Source organism: Mercenaria mercenaria, chromosome 12 (genome assembly GCF_021730395.1).
Source record: "Mercenaria mercenaria strain notata chromosome 12, MADL_Memer_1, whole genome shotgun sequence".
NCBI classification, from domain to species: domain Eukaryota; kingdom Metazoa; phylum Mollusca; class Bivalvia; order Venerida; family Veneridae; genus Mercenaria; species Mercenaria mercenaria.
In genome coordinates this window covers 42,757,954-42,774,101 of record NC_069372.1, presented here as the reverse complement: position 1 = coordinate 42,774,101, position 16,148 = coordinate 42,757,954, and the positions used below count along the sequence as shown (strand labels likewise).

Sequence of the window (16,148 nt, the reverse complement as noted above, 5' to 3'; positions counted from 1 at the left end):
CCTGAATTAACATTTTACTTCAAATTAAAGTTATTTCCGTTTCAGGTTTTCAGTTTTTTTTTTCTGAAAATGTGTTTGTACTTACTCGTTCGCATTGACGTAAAATAAATACATGTCTCAAGTCAAGTGCGTATCATTGTTTCAGCCGTTCTATGTAATAGAGGTGGGGACAGCGGAGATGCGCGCAATCCTTTTAGCTCATTTTCATTATTGGTTACTGTTGTTTATAATCGTATCAAAGGTTCGGATGATAAACGTCTGTTAAAATGTTGTTTTTTAATAGCATGAATACATGTTTGTGTACTGACTTGTGCTCACTATTTTTGTGACCGTTCGATCAAGGTAAAACATTATTCCTCAATGCAATTAATGATTTAAAATATATATATTTCAATTTGAGACAACCGCTCATATGACCTTTTGAAGGGGTATTTTGTTCTTCAGCTAGATAAAAGAAGCATGTTCAAGAGCGTCAGTTACTTCATTTTTGATTATATAAAACACGTGTTTTTGTTTTTTGTTTTTTTTTCACCAAGAAGTACGTATACGAAACATTTACTTCTATTACAAACGGGGCAGTACATAACTATATTGAAAATTCAACCAAAAACACGTTGAACGCAGAACAACAACAACAACAACAAAAAAAAAACCAAAAAACAAAAAAAAAAAAAAAAAAAAAAAAAAAAAAACAGTTATTCCTTAAAAAATGATTTGTAGCAATTCAAACTTTACGTAGATATTCAGTCGAAAAAATCGTACTTGCATGAACTTTACCTTACTGTGTATAACTAGCTTATCTACGCACCAAGATCATTACAAAAATATACTTGTAACTAATGCAACACAGTATACACGGAATATCACTGCGGTCATGTATAAGCCGTGATATAGTCACATGCCAAATGAATTTTATTTTAGTTAAGTTGTTATCAATATATAATTTTGTGAAGTTGTGTACTATACCATTATTCGACAATTTACATGCTGATAATTCTCTGTTACAATTACTAATACGCCTATCCAGTAATTCAATGGCCAGATTCATTTTGTTGACTTTTTCATAGGAATCTACATTATCTAGTATGGTTTTCTACGGTGTTCCGTTTGGACAATCGTGACTTTTTATTTAATACTTAACCGAAATGCACGATGGTACGATGACGAAAACGCGATGGCACGACGATGAAACAACGCTGGCACGATGATGAAATCGCGATGGTACGATGGTGAAACGTCGATGTCATATCGCGTTTTCATCATCGTACCATCGCGTTTTCACCATCGTATCATCGTACCATTGCGTTTTCATCAACGTACCATCGCGTTTTCATCATCGTGTCATCGCGTTTTCGTCATTATACCATCGCGTTATCACCATCGTACCATCGCGTTATCACCAGCGTACCATTGCATTTCCACCATCGTGCCATCGCCTTCCGGTGGTCATGCGCAGTGGTACAGTATATTTGTCAGTAAAATACAGGCTTGATACAATCTCATTTTCACATTGCACTATGTACCTTCTACATCCTGACAAGAATAAGCTGAGTTTGAATAATACCATGTGACTATTACACCCAGCTTTTAATTTATTTTCATGCATACATAAAATACAAAGGACGTGGCCTTGAAGAGTTTACAGTTGTAATAAACTGAGCACTGAACATTTTAAAACATTTTGCAAAACAGCAGAATCTTAATGGTAAATTTCGTCTCACAAAATACATTGAGATACATTCTGTTCTATCTATTTTTGACAAAAATACAAGTGTACGGAACTACGTATTTGAAAACGCGATGGTACGATGGTGAAAACGCGGTGGTACGATGGTAACACCACGAGGGTACGATGATGATAATGCGATGGCACGATGGTGAAAACGCGATGGTACGATGGTGAAAACGCGGTGGTACGATGGTGAAACCACGATGGTATGATGATGATAACGCGATGGCACGATGTTGAAAACGCGATTGCACGATGGTACGCTGATGAAAACGCAATGGCACGATGGTGCGATGGTGAAAACGCGATGGTACGATGATGAATACGCGTTATTACATCGACATTTCACCATCGTACCATCGCACCATCGCGATTTCATCATCGTGTCATCGCGTTTTCACCATCGTACCATCGTTGTTTCATCATCGTGCCGTCGCGCCATCGCGTTTTCGTCATTGTACCATCATGCATCGCGGTTAAGTATTAAAAAAGAGTCACGATTGTCCAAACGGAACACCGTAGTTTTTAATCTGAAAACATTATGAGCCTGTTGGCACACATACCCTCTTAACATATTTATTTCTGTTTTCTTTGGGGTATGAAATGGTGTCCTCTGGTGGATTTATTAGTGGGTGTACTCCCCTCATTTTAGTGGGGTCAGGGGTCTCTGCCCTGGAAATCTTTGAAATACAGACATAAAATGGTTGCTTCCAGTGCAGTTTTTGGTCAAATATAGATCTAATAATGGAGGGGTTACTCCGTACTCCTCTCTTGATGTTGGGGCGGAGGTGGGGGGGGGGGTCAGGGGGCTCCCCCCTTGTAAATTTTGAAATACAGGTATGAAATGGTGGCCTCTGGTGCGTGCTGGGTGCGAATTTTGTGAAACAAATATTCCTTTACCAAAATAGTAGGGTGCATCTTTGATGAATAATATGAGTAGGCCTATAGGTCACTTCTCAGCCAACTGGAGGGGGCACGGGCCCCCTTAATCCGGCCCTGGATCCTGGCCTGCGGAATCTCCTGAAACTTCAGAACTTATGTTGACAGCCATCATTAGGTTTTCGTGTTGTTGTTTCTACGCCTGGTTTTACGTCACACTGACACAATTTATGTCATAATGGGGACTTTCCAACAATCACTTTACAGGTAAGAAGTCAAAATTTCAAATTTATAAATGTAACACACCAGAGCCGGTTCCAGAAATTTTTGACTGGGGGTGGGGGGCGGGGGTAAGTCTAGGGGTATCAGGGGTAATCCCCTGGATTTTTTTAAGTACATGTATAAAATTTTGTCCTTTAGTGTATTTATAGATGAATGTACTTTCCCTCATATAAGGGGGGGCGGGGGGGGGGTCAGGCCCCCACCCCCTTCAACATTTTTGAAATATAGGTATAAAATGGTGGCCTTTGGTGCATTTAAGGTCTTAATTTTGAGATGACAGAGGGGTTATGAGGACAGGGGGTCAGGGGGCTCTCCCCCGGAAAAGTTTGATAATTATACAGGTATGAAGTGGTGACCTTTGATGCGTCTCTGGGTGTAAATTTTGAGAAATAATTATTCCTTTGCAACAATACTAGTAGTAGGGTCACTAGGGTGAATCTTTGATGAGTATGGGTCACTTCTTAGCCAACTGGGGGTTTGGGGGGGGGGCACGGGCCCCCTCGGCCCGGCCTTGGATCATGGCCTGCGCACCTTCCGTAACCGGTAACGTCAAGGTTGTTTGTTTTTGTCGGTGATAGAAAATACCTTTTTTTACACGTTTTCTTTTAAAGTAGCTGTAGATCTATCGATATGTTATAAAGGAAATAAATTAGCTATTTTTTTTAAGATTTAGGTCTGGGCTCAAAATTAAAGCAAACTGAATGATTCCCGCCTTTGATTTAAATTTTATCCACGTAGTCAGACTGGCACAGTCGACAGCTAATTTGCTTTATCCTCTTTAAATTCGGGACTCAGTTAGCTTGCATATTTACTTAATTAATTGTCGTTGGGGTAGCTATGCGTAACAGAGCCGACATGTGCCGCCTATGCTCTTGATCGCTCGAGATATTTAGTGACGTCATATCTATATTGTATGACATAATTGGAATTTAGCGTTTGAAAAGTTATTGTGTCATGGCGAGCTTGTTAAATGTGTAGAAGGCTATATTCTAAGGAAGCTGAAGCAGTTGACGTCTTTGTATCGTACAGGTTCTTCCTGGATTATGCATTTGGAAAATACTGTGATTAAAGATATTGTTTCAAATGCATAGTTCAGTTATTTGCCTGAAATTCTTCGAAAGACTGCCGCAGATTGACTGGATCAATTTTCGGATGATGGATTTTCAATGTATGAAGATAAAACTTTGAAAATTGTGCATTGAACTGGACATCGTTTGAAAGGATTTAAGGATAAATCGAATAATGATTATCGATAAAGGAATTTATAACTGAATACATTACTTAACGGCCGGATTCTTTCGTGCAAAGTAAGTTCTTTTTCTATTTTTCATTTTTACATTTTTCAAAATTTTGTTTGTACTGTATACTACGGATCTAAATTGTAAATTCTATTTCAAACCCATTCTGTTTCTAACGGGAGGAAAAATAGCTAAGTGTAAAAAATAAGTGTGAAACATCCCCACGGAGTAACACGTGAAATTTCCCGAAAATCTCCAAAATAGGGAATATTTGGCAATGGCGACCAGAAATAAACAACAGTGAATTCCCATAGAGAAAATGAAATTTAGTCGCACGGGAAAACCAGACGATTGTTTAAAAAATCCTTGAAATTCTCGAGGGTGACTTTTTTTTTATTCACAAAAACATGTTTTATGTTCTTTGATCCCGTTTCATTTCTTCATATCAGCCCAAAGTTGAGGTCCAAAATTAGGTGGGACAGACTATAGCTAAATCGGACCAGGCATTTCGTAATTATGACCCTTGAATTAACCAAGATCAGCCTTTTTACTCTTCAGAGGTATGTCCGTAGTGAGTAAACAGTATATAAGCATAAAGACTGCCTAGATGATTAGGCAGTCGTTGGAGACATACGCTTTTCTCAAAAGCAGCTCTAGTTTTATGTATGATTTGCGATTACCTACATGAAACAAAGACGATATAAAAAAAACTTTCTGTAACCACAGCACAGTTGAAAATTCTAGGTCTGAACAGTTGAAAATAAAAAAGTTATCATATTTGCACAAGAGGGGGCTGAGAAACTGGCCAAAGCTGCAAATTTATTATTAAATGCCTCCATATACTAGTATCCAGCTTGAACATTTAGTGACAATATATAAATATATGGCAACGTGTGTGACATTGTTTTTGTCAACCCGAGGGCAGAATGTCAGCCGAGTGGTGACATTCTGTTTCGAGGGTTGACAATATCAATGACAATAAAATCTATATAAGGTCATTTGTAAGTACGCTGTCATATGATATTTATTTTATTATACCGAACGAAATTAAGCACATAAAAAAAGTTTTTAATTCATTTAATACAACAGTTTCATCTTTAGCGCAATAATCACCTGTGTACACATTGAATAGTGACGTCATATGACATTGTGTACAAGGGAGGCAATCATTTGGCCTAAAATTAAAGCAGTTATTTGCCCTTACACGACATTCAAAATATCAGCGGTCACATGACCTGACAGTCACTTTCGCTAGGTCACGTGTCAAAAAGGTTGAAAATGTTTCTGATAGTCAAATTATCTCTTTTTCGGGTAATGGGATTTTACCATTGTAGACAAAAGTGAGGTATAATAATTGTGCTTAATATATATGTAACGTACCTGTTTGTACTAGTTGCGTTTGAAAACGGAAAGTGGACTAGCTTGATTCCTACATTAAATTGTAATATATAACAGTTGCCTATGTAAGATTTGATATAACCTAAATTTGGATTTTAACATTTACCTTTGAAACTGCAAGGCAAAACACTACCTGACCTATCCTTGATTTCGACATGGCCTTTGAATTAGAACATAGGGTAAAATGGGGTAACTGGGACACTTAAGAAAAGATTATCTTGTAGTCATGATCAAAGACAAAATATAAACTTGATTTATCGACATGCTACTATTTGAAACCAACACGATATATGACAGCTATAAACTTTTATAAAATTCTGAAAACCTGTGCCTCGCGGCATGTTAATGAACCATCGGTCAAGTGTCCTAAGTTACCCCACTTAGTTGGGGTAACTTGGGACATTGTCTAGTTAAATAAAAATGCAAATTTCACAGTCCCGTTTAAGACAAATGCGATGTTTCCTGCCGACTAGATAAGAAAAGAAATTAAATTAACAATTTATCTTAGTTTAATTATAACTTCAGAAAATTGCTGTAAACAAGAATCAATAAAACCAACATGTACATTTCTATTTTATCAGAAAACAAGAGTTATCCGTGATAATGCATATTGATTGTCATCGTGCACTAACTAAAAACAGTAATTTTGTGGGTTTTCAACACGGATTCATCGTCGCATATTATAAAATTAAACATGGGATATCAGCACTTAATAAAAACTGTCCAAAACTAGAAACTCTTTTAAAAGCACAAACTGAACTAATCGTGGCTTTACAGCGCACTGAAACAATTTTATATGTGTTTCTCACAAAAGAATTCAGACAAGAATTTGCCAAACATTCCAGTGCATGACTCGTGGTACCATGAGTTGCATCCTTTCTGCTGACATTTTATCCAGTCTTCATCATCGAAGTCGTCATCAAAATAATAGCCTGCACAGTAAGTGCAGTAGTTCTCGGAAGAGTCTGTTTGATCTGCTTTTGTTTCTTTATTTAAAGTGTTAGTTGAACATTTTTCTGCTTTTGATTTGCCTTTGGTATTTGATTTGTTTTGTTTCTTTAGTTCACGTTGTTTTAGTCTATTTTCTTTGTCTATTTGTTTTTGTTCCTTTTCCCTTTCTTTTGCTTCCAATTCTTCAATAACCTCTGTTGCTGTCAGACAACGGGCAGAAGTTATCCGTTTGCTCTTTTTGATAGTGCCGTTGCTAACACGTTTGTACACCTTTGGTACCTTAAATAAATCTTGCAGTGGTCCTTTTCGTGGTGATCTGTCTACAGTAGAGTTTGATGTGGATGGTACATTTGCATTTTCAGGAGTAGCGTTGGAATTGGTATTTCCATTTCCATGCATTTCAGTTGTTGACTGATTCATATTCGATACAGTATCTAAACCCTGTCCACTAGCTTCGTTTTGCTCAGTTAATAACTGTGATGTCGTAGATGGGCCATATACATCAGGATGTATAACAGATGGATTCAGAGGGTGTATTCCTGTAGCACGAAACGCACTTGCTGCATTATTCATCGTGCACACCTTATAGTACGCCTTTTTGAATAGACCGCAGAAGTCGTACCTTGTAACTATCTTTCCGGGATTTTCCTTTAAGAACTGCATGCAGGCCTTGTTGTATTCTACTTTGAGCGGTTTAAAGATACACTTATCAAGTGGTTGTAACTCGCTTGTTGTATGTGGTGGCAGACAAAGTATCTCAATTTTGTTTTCCTTCGCTAGAGTAAGAGTTCGGAGACCAATATGAGAAGTATGGCCGTCAAGTATGAGGAGTACCGGACGTGTAGATGGAAGGTATTTCAAAAAGTGGTTCTCAAACCAGTCCTGAAATAGTTCCCTGTCAATGAAAGACGATTTACTTGTGGCAAACAGTGTGTTGGTAGGTGCATTGGAAACTATCCCTTTATTCAGTCTCTGCCCTTTAAAAATAATCATGGGAGGAATAAAATGCCCAGATGCACTTGCACACACAACAGCAGTGACATTTTCACCTCTATCTCCACTTGTTTTGCTGTGGATGTTCTTTTTCCCCTTCTGACCAATGACTTTAGCTGGTTGATGTACTGTATTCATACCTGTTTCATCTACATTATATATTTGTGCACCTTTTGTGTGCAAGTTACATTTTTCTATTGTACCACTAAGTAACTTGAAATAAGCCGTTACAACGTTCTGGTTAAGCATTTTTGCACGTGCTGCAGATAGGCCTTCTGGCTTCCTTATCGCCAACTGTTTGTGGCGGCGCATGAAGCCCTCATACCAATCATATCCGGCTTTCTGTTTATCTACACTGAAACGGTGTTTTACATCTAACTTAATAGCAAATTCAAATGCAAGCTTGCAAATGTCACGAATAGTCAGGCCAAACCCGCAATTTTCCATTTCTAGTATATACTCAACTAGCTGTGACTCTTGTTCTTCGGTGAAAACAGGAGGTCTTGTAGGAGGAGCATCTATCTGAACTTTCCCGTTCACTCTTCTTTCTAGTGTTGATTTGGGAATACCATGGCTTTTAGCAGCTTTTCTTATACTCATTCTTCGACTTTTGATCGCAGCGATTGCTCGAATCATGGCATCCGCTGACCATTTTCCTTGTTTACTAGGGTCTGTTTTCTTTCGACGAACCATGCCTGTAAAAACAGAGTCAGAATTTAATACACGTTTCATCATTTCACGTGCGGGTCAAAGATCTAACGACAGTGCATAGAATGTTATTGTTAAGGGAATTTAGGGGATAACTGAAAAAAACTTTGCCTAAAATATAAAAGCAGAGAATTTGGTCACGTTTACCAAACGCCCTTTTTAACATAGTATCATGCACACACATTTTCAGTCATTTTTTTCCAAGTTAAGCCCTAACAATTTATAAAAGCGTCCGTGTACAAGTGTTTTATAACGAAGAATCAGGGTTTTATGATGATCAGATCGTTCAGTTTATGTCCAACAAGGAAACAAATAGAGATATTTATTATTTATAGATCTAGCAATCAAGTTTAATAACAAAAATATATATAATGTCTGAAGTAGGATGCCAAAATCTAACCACCATCCGGCGCACTATAAATCACAAAATATTGGAATTGTAGTGTCCCACTTACCCCCAATGCATTGGGGTAAGTGGGACACATTTGAAAACGTACTTTTATATATTCTTCGTAGTATATTTTTTAAAACTACTGTTGGTTTATATAATAGTGATGCTGCAACTCGTCAAATATTGATTTGAGGTATCAACATATAATAAGATATATGCACATAAAAATATGTCATATTTTACAAACAAGCACTTGTTTCATAACGTCGTATCATGACGTCATAACAACAAGTTTTGAATAAAGGACTGCTCATTCTATATCTAGATATTTATGAATAAATGTTGTTGTAATTCAACTAAAATATTGTTAAAATGATGTTCGGTGTTTATTTTGCGATGATACTTAAAACACATCAATATTCCAAACTAGTCTGATCTAATATTACAAATTTTGTAAACACTACCGCGTCACAGATTATGACGTCATATTTATTATCAAGCGACATCGAAATAAAATATAATAAAGTAATATTGCCGATAATCGGAGACAAATAAACAAAACCACGAATACATATTGGTCTAGAAATTTGACTGAATGTTTACACCACAACATCAACATCGTGAGAATGTCTCACGAAAACAGATAACAAAAATAAATGTAATTATAAACAATATGTTATTTATGTTTTCTTAATTATTTCAATTAGTAAAACTCACCTCAAGCAGCTAAGGGAATCGATTCTCTATTGTGGTCTTCAAGTTTTTCGGCAGACGAACTTTACCATTATAATCTGTGATAGTGAATGTTCTTTCACCACGAAAGATCTTATTAAAGGGAAGTAACTTCTTTTTTCCGAGTATAGCGAAAAGTGCGAAGTGTCCCAGTTACCCCATTGTCCCAGTTACCCCATTTTACCCTAAATGAATTTCGTTAAATAGATTTATTTTGACTATCATAACAACGCCTTAAGTGTCCAGTTGTGGCTGTAAAATGTCCCACGTATGATTTCAGGATCGTGGAATCCACAATGTTCTGTTAAAACTGGTTTCCGCGTAAGTTGCTACCAGGAAAGCGAAGGTTCATGCACTTCTCACTACCTCTTTGGATCAGACGCATTAAATGGAGCCTTTTTCTTTGCTCATACTGAGAAATTTTCCTCACTTATCAGGGGAAGGAAGTGTGCAAATACTAGTACGATTAAGTCAATTTCGCTATAAGCGTTTTTTCCCCTTGTGAGCAAAAGCAATAGCGCTTTGATATCTCTTATCTCAAACAGCGATCAAGTAACCAGACATCATCTCTTACAGGCTTGATTGTCTATACAATCAATGAATATAAATGAATAGCATTTTTTATTCAGAATGTGAATGTTGTGACTGACGTATTTTTTAAACAAAAAATAGCAATTTTCTGTTCTTTGCACGGGACAATGGATACTTTTTGGCACCTAATACACAAGTGTTTCATTAGAAATGTATTCGTTATACATTGTATTGATTTCTGATCTGAAATTTTAATCCAACGAAAGTATCTAAACTGTACCAGAGCCGGGAAAACATTTCAATACGATATAGCGTTATATTTTATGTTTTGTGATATAATTTATTATGAGAAATCAGATAAGCTTGAATAATTGATGTATTCTTCAGACTGAATGTATAACAAGGACAGATCTATCAAGTTTACCAAATTTATTCAATAATTTCATTGCACATCTTTTAATAATATCAATTGCTATTCAAACAATTCAAAGCATACATGTATATGATGTATGCATGAATGGCTATACTCTGTTGTAAATGTATGCAGCTATGATAAAACAGAGTACGTTCTTATGAAACTTGATAATATTAAATCAGGTACATTATATACAATATCAACACATCTGTTTATAATTATATCATCTCCAACACCCTGCCCCTTATTTTATCTCTGCTTCATCTTAATACATCCTTATCAGTACGCATCAGTGTAGCTTTGCGTAACAACTGTATCAGCTTATATTGTGTTTTCTAATTTTTTGGACGATTCCTAGCGAATTCAGTTTTGTTTTTAGTTTTTCCGTGTTCATTTCACTGGCGGGTTTTCATTTTCTTTTTCAAATTTCTTATGTGCACTCTGAATGTAAAACTGAATTCTTCGTTTTTTGCTTGATGATCTACTTCGCTATATATAAAATTTCATCATGTCTTTAATATTTATTTGTGTACTTTGATGAGAGTTTAATAAACAATAAAACCTATATACGTAAATAATTTGCAGTTTAACATAATATTTGCAGTTTAACATATTTGAGAATTATTTTCTTTCCTTGTTACTTGTTATTTTTAATAAAAGGGTAAAACATGAAAAAAAAAAAAAAAATAAAACCTAAAATGTTGCCCCAAATGAACACAGGTGGTAATTATTAGGTGTCTATTCCTCCTTCGTTATGAAAACACATGTGCATCTGTTCACTGTTAATTAATAATCTAATTAAGAGATAAACATCTTTTTGGCGTTAAACGGCACGCACTAGAAAACTGTTATCAAATTAATTCTTTAAACGGTATTTAAGTTTAGTACTACATAATAATATGATTAAAGCAATTTAGATTTCGGAAAATTAAAGAACATTTCAGACAATTTCGAAATAACGATTTTGCTGCTGATTTCACATATATCTTGTAAATTTTCTTAAAGTCATTTTAATTCTAATTCACTGATACAATCCGCTACTTTGACGTAAATCACGCGTTTAAATTCAAAAGCTGATATTAAAACATCGGCACGTGTTACTATGTTATACCTTTCATTCATACATGCTGTAATTAGGATGGCAAAATACGTGTCACTTTAAAATTTAATTAACTCATTAAAATTTAAAATTTGCGTACACTGATTTAAGGCACATGACCATAAAATTTATAATGCTAATATCTTGTCAATACAATACGCTGTCCCGTGCCACGAAGATATACATGTATACAAGAATCAGGATGCTACTTAACCAAAATGACACTTTTAAAAATTTTGAATTCAAATTCAACTACTTTACTGAAACACCCAATCGTTATGTCAAAATAAGTCATAATAAATATTTTGGTTATTATTTTGGTTATTACTACAATGCAACAACAGAACTGTTTACACTTTTATTTTCGAATTTTTTAAAACATATCTCAGTATTTTCAAAGGAAAATGCCATGAAAAAAAAAACTTTTAAAAAAACATTTGTCAGACGGAACACACCCAGAAATCATGCTAAACTCTGTTATTTCCTATTCCAATACAGCTCTATCTTATCGTAAAACTTAGCACGTTTTTGTCAATATACAGAAAGCGTTGAAACTCTAGTTTTTAAAGGAATTTTGAAGCAAGAAAGAAATAACTTATTTTATAATAAAATATATATCTAGAATGTGCATGACGAGGATTTTCCAAATATATCCGGGATGGTATTTTAACTTTAACTTTTCCTTCAAAAATACTTAGTAAAAGCAGGGTTATCGTGTAATTCTGCCAAATATGTATAGAGAGTATAATGAATTTGAGAGACGATTTTCAAACGAATTTTGAAGCAACCAAATATTGACTTATTTTGAAGGAAAAAATACCATCGTAAAGGTATTGAATTGTTTTTCAAGGAAATATCAGGGATTGTATAATAGAATAAATAGAAATGTGTAATTTTTGACATTTTCTATGGTAAATGTATCATTTTCCTATATAAATCAATGTAAGTATAGGAATAGGATTTATCAGTTGCGCTGTCTGATAGCTTATCAGAATATGTGCCGAAGATGTACTGATAAGATCGCCAAAGAGGAGAATTGTTCAACATGTTGGTTACGCCCTGTGCTTCAGTAGGATCTTTACATGAAATTTTATGTAACTATCACAACAGCCTTTCAGTGTTGTGTTGTAATCGTAAATTCTCACCTCGTTATTGGACTGGTTGAGTTATATCTGGACCTTTAGGATCATGGATTCCATTTCATGTTCTTTATAACAGAGTTCCACCCAATCCCATGCTCGAAGCGGTTTGTACTTTTCATTACCTCGCCTGATTCAAGATCACTGCCCCAAGGGACCATGAGTTTAATTAGAAATCAACCTTCTGTAGACTTTTTTATATGAACCGCTTCATGGATTTTAACCGATTTTTTTCTCCAATTTGTCCAAGTATTTCAGTTTGACTGCATTTCACATGCCGCCCAGCGAATACTAGAAAGTCTTTTAAAAGACTTCATATATTCAAAGTTGCTTAGAAGCACTCTTTGGCCGATATATATTATGTTTAAATTGTTCCGCTTCACAGAATAAATGGGCCTCCAAAAATTTAATAGAATTTGACAAGTGTTCCTACAAAATAGTGGACCTCTACCGAAGATGTTCAACCCATGGTGAATTGTTACCAATGCGAAGGGCTTATTCCTTCTGTATGTATATAGAGGATACTATCTGAAACAATCAAACCGTGTCCGCTTTTCTTTTGTTGGTTGCATTCTATGCTTCCAAGGGATCTGTTTATAGATTTTATTCAGAATAATGTCTCTAAATCTTTGCTTGGATGGAACACTACCCATGATCTGTTACCTCAGTGTTAATTTGTTGCAAAAAGATGTCCGTCATGATGTCTGTTTGAGCGGTGAAACTGATAAGCTGTTGCTTCATATCTAAACATGGGAATCATGGACGTATGTTTTTTAATTTCAGTTCAGTTTCTTAATATTGTATCCTAGTATCCCTCATACACATTTCCCAACATACCTCTCGCCCACGTCTTCCTGTATCTCTTTATCACTCTCTGTTCTATATCTTGATTACTGTATCCTTAGTACCCGATAATCGACATTCCACATCCCCTATCTTCAACACATGCTCACACTCCACTACCTCCCTGCCCTTGTATTTCAATTCTACTTTCTATTCAGTTATTTAATATAATATCTTTGTACCTCTTACCTTCCGCCTTTCTACGGCCCTGTATTTATTTTGTTTTACTTTTTTCAATTATTTGTTTTTAAGTATCCTCTTCACGTCCCACCCGTTAGGTAAGTGCTGAAAACTCTTGCATTTACTATTTACCTCTCAGTCGAATTTTTATTGCGAATGTACGTATAATGCCCCGCTAGGCAGAGCTCGTTCATTGTGTTATTTTAGCAGAAGGTCGAACTCAACCAGTCCCGATCCCGATCCCGACAGTCCCAGAATACGGCGCCGACATAGAATATATATAGTAACCGTGCAACACTCGTATCCTTCAGTTAGCGTTTGCACTTACACTAATTCAATCAAATTCTATTCAATCAAAATATACAAGACGAGAATAATACTCTGGCCAGATGTCCCCATAGACCGTCTGGTAAATCAGTGACTAGTAACAGGCTGACAGACCGACAAGAGTAATTCTCATCAAAACTACTATAGATGTCTAGGTTTATTGTCTGCATGGAATGTTTTATTCAAGCCAGAGGATGTGCACCTGCCTGTGAACAGTGCTGCAGAAGTAGTAACTTACTTCAAAATGTTATAATGACCGTCTTGTTTTGTCATCAACATATTTTTGTTTTTATTTTCAGCCAAACAATGACTACAGACTTCTCTGAAACAAAGAACTATTTTTTTTACCTGGTCATAAATACTCAAATAAGTAGTCCACGACTTTCTTGACTTCTGTAAGTTGGAATACATATTTGTGATTCCTTTCATTTGTTATCTTGCCAATAATTTGAAACTTTTCTGAAATTTTGCACACGCTCGGAACAATATGTCGTTGAAGACATTTCAAAATTTGAATAAAATCATACTTTGCGGCCTTACATTTCTTTTTCATTTTATGGCTTTAACCCATTTTTGAAAAGTCACAAAAATACATTGCAATGACTGGTGTAAAACATTATGTGGAAAAATAGCGAAACAAAACAGTTAATCATTCTTTTACGTGGACAAACTGTGGAATGGCTGTTCGTATCGTCAATATCGTTTCTGATAAATGTAATTTTCTAATTCTAATAATGTTTAAAAATTATTTTCTCACAACTGAAAGTTGTGATATACTATTCTAACACGATCTGCAGCAATTGGTATATAAACATATAGCGAAATTGCCTATACATGAATCTACGATAAAATATGGTTGGCTGTTACATTTCACCCCCTATGATTGTGGCATAAGAGATTCTACTTCAGTTCCATTACATACAAATTATTTCAGGACCAAACGGTTGAAAACAGCATCTCAAAAACATGAATATGATAAAATGTCATACTGACTTATGTGTAGGACCGTAAAACACGTTTCGATGTACAAGCGAATTCAATTAGCTTAATTAAGATTCAGCGGTGACGTCATAAATGTATGACATAAAGTATGACGTCATAATGATGTGACGTCATATAAAGTTAAGCTCGTAACTTGTAACACAGGGTCAACTCGCCTAATTTGATTATTCTCTTCGTAATTAGTTTGCGAGCTGTTAGATTACTAAATTATAAATACTTCTCAAAATTCTGATTAAAAGAAACAAATATCTATACGTTCCATTGGGTATGCAACTCTTTCTAACCATAGGGGGTAAATTGTAACAGCATATGACCCGAATGACGTATTACGCTGAAAATGTAGTACTGTAAAATAATCTGGTTAATAAATGTGATATTTGTTTTAGACCCGGCATTGGATTGTATAGTAAATGTTAAATGGTATTCTGTTAGGGAATATGTTGTTATTGAAGAATCCGAATGGTGCCCAGCTGGCATCATTGAGCATTTTGAGAAATTCAAGATGGCGTCCAAGATGGCCGCCAAAATCAGAACAAAGTGTATCAATGGTGCAAGAAATAACTTACAAATTGTTATTTGCGGATTGATTGTACTTTAAATGTTTCAAACATATTTATATATCTTTAATTATTGATTTAGTCAATCAAAGATGCCATCTAGGACGGCTGGAATTAAAAATGGCGGCTAAAATGGCCGCCCTAATTGCCTTTTTGGCGTATTGTATTACAAAAATCAAGTATGATAATCAAATTTGTTGATATTAGTGTTGCAATATATAATAATTATTTAGATAAAATTACAACTTTAATCATTTGACTATTTAGCTGATTTAAAATGGCTTCCAAGATGGCCGCAAAACTTTAAAGAAGTTGGAAACAATGCTGAATACTGGTCTTACATCATTGGTCTGTTAGTATATATAAAGTCAATCATCAAGGACATTCTAAATACAAGTTTTAAATTATATTTGCTTATTTGACAAAGAATATGGTATGGATTATGTACAATATGGCTGCTATTATTAAGGAACATGAAATGTAAAATCAGAAAGCGTGTTTGTATTCATACAGTTATGTTAAAATGCGCATTGAAATGAAAATGCCAGAATGATTGTGTGAAGTTCTTGTCACTTAACTGCCTAACGCACGTTCTTTGTTCATTGTTGCATTGATCAGCATTGTCCTGTTGACATGTACATAATATCGTATATGGAAGCCGAGCCTGATTACAGCTACACCATTATGTTAAACACGGGTTGTCACTCGAGCACCAGCATTTTATTATCTTCAGTACTTCCGGTGGTGCCAAAGC

General features: G+C 35.4%; 1 protein-coding gene across 1 annotated transcript; it reads right to left on the bottom strand.

Annotated features, from left to right (window-relative positions):
• Positions 1-6,318: 6,318 nt before the first annotated feature.
• Positions 6,319-8,163, bottom strand: LOC128547554 (uncharacterized). The gene has a single exon (XM_053520546.1). It carries the CDS (start codon positions 8,161-8,163, stop codon positions 6,319-6,321), a length of 1,845 nt encoding a protein of 614 aa, XP_053376521.1.
• Between the last annotated feature and the right edge of the window lie 7,985 nt (positions 8,164-16,148).

What these genes read in the sequence shown, in the direction of transcription:
- LOC128547554 (XM_053520546.1), bottom strand. Translation starts at nt 8,163, where the DNA reads ATGGTTCGTCGAAAGAAAACAGACCCTAGTAAACAAGGAAAATGGTCA.